Source organism: Sinocyclocheilus grahami, unplaced genomic scaffold, assembly GCF_001515645.1.
Source record: "Sinocyclocheilus grahami isolate Dianchi unplaced genomic scaffold, SAMN03320097.WGS_v1.1 scaffold97.1, whole genome shotgun sequence".
Lineage (NCBI taxonomy): Eukaryota > Metazoa > Chordata > Actinopteri > Cypriniformes > Cyprinidae > Sinocyclocheilus > Sinocyclocheilus grahami.
Window position 1 is genome coordinate 1,726,852 of NW_015505276.1, and position 4,798 is coordinate 1,731,649.

The window sequence follows — 4,798 nt, forward strand, 5'->3', positions numbered from 1 at the left end:
GGTCTTACCTCCCTCGACGCGAGCTCTGTCCGCTCGATAGCATGTCAGCTGATCGAGATGAATAGCGCAGTCCGGAACGCTGTTGTTGAGCCATGTTTCCGTGAACACAAAAACACAACAGTCTCTTACAGTCCTCTGAGTTGAGCGTAGTAGTCGGATGTAGTCCAGTTTATTGTCCAAGAGCATACGTTAGACAGTACGATGGTGGGGATAGCCGGCTTGTGTGGGTTAGCCACTAGCCTAGCCCGGATACCTCCGCACTTACCCCTCTTCTGCTTCCTCTCGCGCCGCTTGTGGAGCCTCCGCTGTGGGCGAGATGCAGTAGTGGGGGTCGGTGATGGTGTGGGTCTCCGGAGCAGACCGAGATCCCGCAGCTCTTCGGCGTGTGCAGAGTTTAACTCTAAAAATGTGGTTCTGCCGACATCGAGCAGAAACTCACGACTATATGCGCGCTTAGAAACAAATAGACGCGATGAATACGTACAAAAACACTGCGACTCACAAGACAAAAAACACGAAAACACCTTTCTGTCGGGAGAGAGAGAAGCCGCAGCGTGTGAACGCGCCGCCATCTTTTACTTTTTTGAAGTAAAATATTTTTTTCTTTAGAAGACTTGTGAGACAGGGCACAAGTTGTATTGACTTTTATGGTACCTTTGTGGTGCTTTCTTGTAATTTGTAATAAATTCAGTGTGAGAAAATGAGCAGCATGGTCATTCTGCAAAATATCTTTTTTTTCTAAGGTTTTTATTGCCACAGGAGTGTGAAAAATAACCTTGCGTTTATATGGAATATCCCTTTAAGATTGCATTATATTTTCTCAAGATACTTTAATCATCAATGTTCATTAATATACAGCTCCTTTGCATACCATCCCATTTCCTGAATTTGCTTTGACATCCATATCACTGTCTCTCACTTCATTAACTGATAAAACGGTGCAATTTGCGTTTCATTTTGAATAACAAGCGAGTCATCATCTCATATCTAGGATTTTTAACCCTATACTGTATCATCATGCAGACTGCATCTCAGTGATTCACCGCAACAAGAAAAGCAGATTTATCTTAAATTAGCCCTGGTTTCGTCATGTTCCTTCATAGACAAGTGATCTATTCAAATGTGATGCCCACCAAATCAAATTACTGACAGCAACCGCATGCTTCTTCAGATGCTGTTATGAAACATTTAGATAACCTGCGTTATTCTCTTAGCAGCTTTTAATAGCTCACGATAGTCTCTTCATTCATAAAGACAAAGAGATTATGATATGTTATTTTCTTTGTAATGGTTGTCATGTTTTATATCGGGCGTTTTAAAGTTTTATATTTAAGAATGAATGAATGAATGACTAACAAAGTAAATAGGAAAATTTTGAGTTCATGCAGACTTTAAAGCTACATTTGAGCCATAAATAAATGGAAAAAAATTATGGATTGTTTAGGAAAACCTTTAAAATCTTTTTGCTTTGGATCTGTTTATGCGCTTGAAGTGACATAAGTGACTCATTTGACCTTAAAACTTTGTCACTGACTGTTTATGCACTGATATCCGAGGTTTGGAGAGTAGAGTTTGATACTAAATGTCTGTTTGTGCACCCCAGGTGGCTCCCCGTTGAGTGAGCTGTCATGGCCGTCCTCTCTGGCGGTGGTTGCTGTCTCCTTCTCCGGCCTCTTCACGTTTGTCTTCCTCATGCTCGCCTGCCTGTGCTGCAAGAAAGGGGACATCAGCTTCAAGGTGAGATCTCAGTCTTCATTAGTCATTTCATCCATCAAAATGGCCCTCCAAATTAAAGGAAGATGAGAAATTAATGTCTTCTCCAGCACCTCATCCTAATTTTTTCTTGGCATGTCACTTAGTTCATACAGTCTTTTTTTACAACAAGCTATTATCATTTTTGTTTGATGTCACCTTGTTTTCTTCTAGAAGTACATCATGTCATTCAGCCTGTTAGGTTTGATTTGTCTTTCTAGTCATGTACGCATGTACCAACACAGCCTCACAAAGAAAACGTCAATCTTCAGCACTTTTTTTCTGTGCAAAACACAAATGTCTTTGTGTTCCTTTTTACTTCAAGGATTAAAGCTTCCATTTTCTTCCCCATTTTTTTGTTTTATCTACTTCTGAACTGTGCATTCTTCAAATGCATGATAACCTGAAGACAAATGAAACAATCTGTGAGACTGAAGCATCATAGCACAATTAGTCAGACTAGTGAATGTTTTTTATAGACTCCATCCAAAACCTTGTCAGATTCTTCCTTAGGCAGCATTTCTTGATCCAAAGCTGTTTAAAAGGTTGGCAGGATCTTGTCTCCCAAGATTTCTTGCTGAAGTCAAAATCTCAAGCAGTATTGCATGTATCCTTTGTGGAGATGGCAGTCTCAGTGAAGATGGTGGACAAAGCAAGATAAATCATTATAAATGTAGTTCAATCATGACAACTCTCTGAAGAATTTAGCATGGTGATGGATATGACAATGTTAATGTATTTGGTCTTGGCGGTCTTGGTCTTTTCATCTCAAGTGTATGCTAGCCAGCCATATAAATGCAAGGCAGTAAGCTCATTGGCTGCATATGCAGCATGAACCAATCTGCGTGTGCCAAGTCGTTTAACTCTCTGAATATCATCAGTTACATTAACAACCCGTCAGAATGCGCCATCTAGAGTTTCCTGACTGAACTATATATTTCTAAGTCATACAGCACACACATGTACTGATTAAAAAATACTGTAGATACTGCAGATGCACTGATATCAAAGTTCAGGATGCTAGCCCATAATTACTTGGATGCTATGGCAGAAATGAAAACTCTAAGCCGTACTGTAAACTGTAAAACATTAACAAATCTTACTGATACCAAACTTCCAAACTGTATTGTATATCCAGTATACGGATACAAATAAACAACAACAATAACAAAAAATTCATGGCATTCGTTTCAGTCAGGATGCTGCATTATAAGACAGTTGTCCATTTAGGCAGCACTGCAGCTCACTAGATGTAGGAACAGAGCCATAGCATTTCTTTGTGAAGTATGGCACATGTAAACCCAGCACGGCTCTGATGCATGGGGCGATTCTGCTCAGGTGGCTGAAGCCTCTGCCTAATATAAATAGGTTTTGCTCAGCAAGAACAAAAATTAGAAGGGAACATGGATGTTTGACAGACGGGGACAGAGGGATAAGTTGTTATCAGATTTGGTTTGGCACACACAGTTGAGGATTAATGTATGAGAATAAGCGAGCTGTTTATGTGCACATGCACTGCAGCAGTGGGAGAATGGCACATCAGAGGAAGCGTCGCAGCACACAGCCACAGGCCGTTAATATGCTGCCTGTAATGCTGCGTGCCTGGGCTGTCTGTTTTTAATAGGATCGTCTGCTCTAAGTGACTGTGAGTGGGTGGATGGTTTGTCCATGTCTGTCCCACACTGGGCTGTCTGTGGCAGACTGTGAACGTGCTTCTAGTCCAGGAAGTCACAGTGGCACAGATAATTAGCATGGCATTTGGTGTTCTGTGGAAATCACAGGGATGCCACCCTGTGGAAAGTCTGTCTGTGTTTGTATGGTCGTTCAGACAGAAAACAAGCTTACCCGTATAGACTGACCTGGAGGAAGGCAATGGAAAACATGGTCGAGATTGCTATGCTATTCGTTGTTGTGTAGAAAATATCTAGCCTTACTTGCTCTTTCTAACTCATTAAGCCATAGCATAAGCCTGTAACTGCCTGCATGAAGAATGTACATTAGTACATTCTAAGCTTAAATGTGACAGCAAAAAAAAATAAAAAATGGACCTGTTAGTGAGAGTGTATTATAGGCCTGTATGTGCCTATATAGTAAACCTTAAAGTAATTGTAGCAAGATACTTCCCACAACAGGGGAATTTCAATAGTCCAAAACAAGCATCGCAAACAAAATATAAATGCATCATTCATTTTGACTAATTCATTCATCTAAATATTTATATAAATAATATGTAGACTTATAGAATATAATTTTTTTCTGACTAAAATTGGCAATACTATAGCTCCTGAATAATATAATATAATATAATATAATATAATATAATATAATATAATATAATATAATATAATATAATATAATATAATATAATATAATGGATGGACAATATAATATGCACACATCACTGTTGTGCCTAATTTGAACTAATTCATTAATCTAAATATTTATTTAAAGATTATAATATAATATTATATAATGTAATTAATATAATAATATTGTCCCTAATCTTAACATATATTTGCTAATTAATTAATCAAATAATTTATTCACTGATGTGTAGATTAAGTAAGAAATAATTTTGGAAATTGTTGATACAGTTTAATCACAGCAAGTAATATTTACATTTAGATTTAGTCATTTAGCAGACACTTTTATCCAAAGCGACTTACAAATGAGGACAATAAAAGCAGTCAAAACTAACAAAAGAGCAACAATATATAAGTGCAAATGACAAGTCTCGGTTAGCCTAACGCAGTACACGTAGCAGGGTGTGTATATATATATATATATATATATATATTATACACACACACACACACACACACACACACACACACAAAGAAAAACAAGTAGATAGAATAGAAAAAATAGAAAGCTAGTGTTTTTTGTTGTTTTTTAATAAAAAAAGAAGATAAATATAGATAAAGTAGAATCAAAATAGAATAGAAAGTGCTAGAGTTAGAGGGTCAAATAAAGATGGAACAGATGTGTTTTTAGTCGTTTCTTGAAGATGGTTAAGGACTCAGCTGCTCGGATTGAGTTGGGCAGG

The 4,798-nt window shown here is 37.8% G+C and overlaps 2 protein-coding genes across 2 annotated transcripts in view; one reads left to right on the plus strand and one right to left on the minus strand.

Annotated features, from left to right (window-relative positions):
• The window catches only part of LOC107587956 (serine/threonine-protein kinase LMTK1-like), a 55,939-nt gene that overhangs the window by 23,028 nt on the left and 28,113 nt on the right, over positions 1 to 4,798 (plus strand). Inside the window, exon 2 of the mRNA XM_016275935.1 lies at positions 1,604 to 1,737. Coding sequence (XP_016131421.1) covers positions 1,604 to 1,737 — 134 coding nt within the window. The remainder of the gene's footprint in view (positions 1 to 1,603; positions 1,738 to 4,798) is intronic.
• Positions 1,676 to 4,798, minus strand: part of LOC107587957 (brain-specific angiogenesis inhibitor 1-associated protein 2-like) — a 45,649-nt gene continuing 42,526 nt past the window's right edge. The window contains exon 7 of the mRNA XM_016275940.1: positions 1,676 to 1,709. Coding sequence (XP_016131426.1) covers positions 1,691 to 1,709 — 19 coding nt within the window. The 3' untranslated portion in view covers positions 1,676 to 1,690. The remainder of the gene's footprint in view (positions 1,710 to 4,798) is intronic.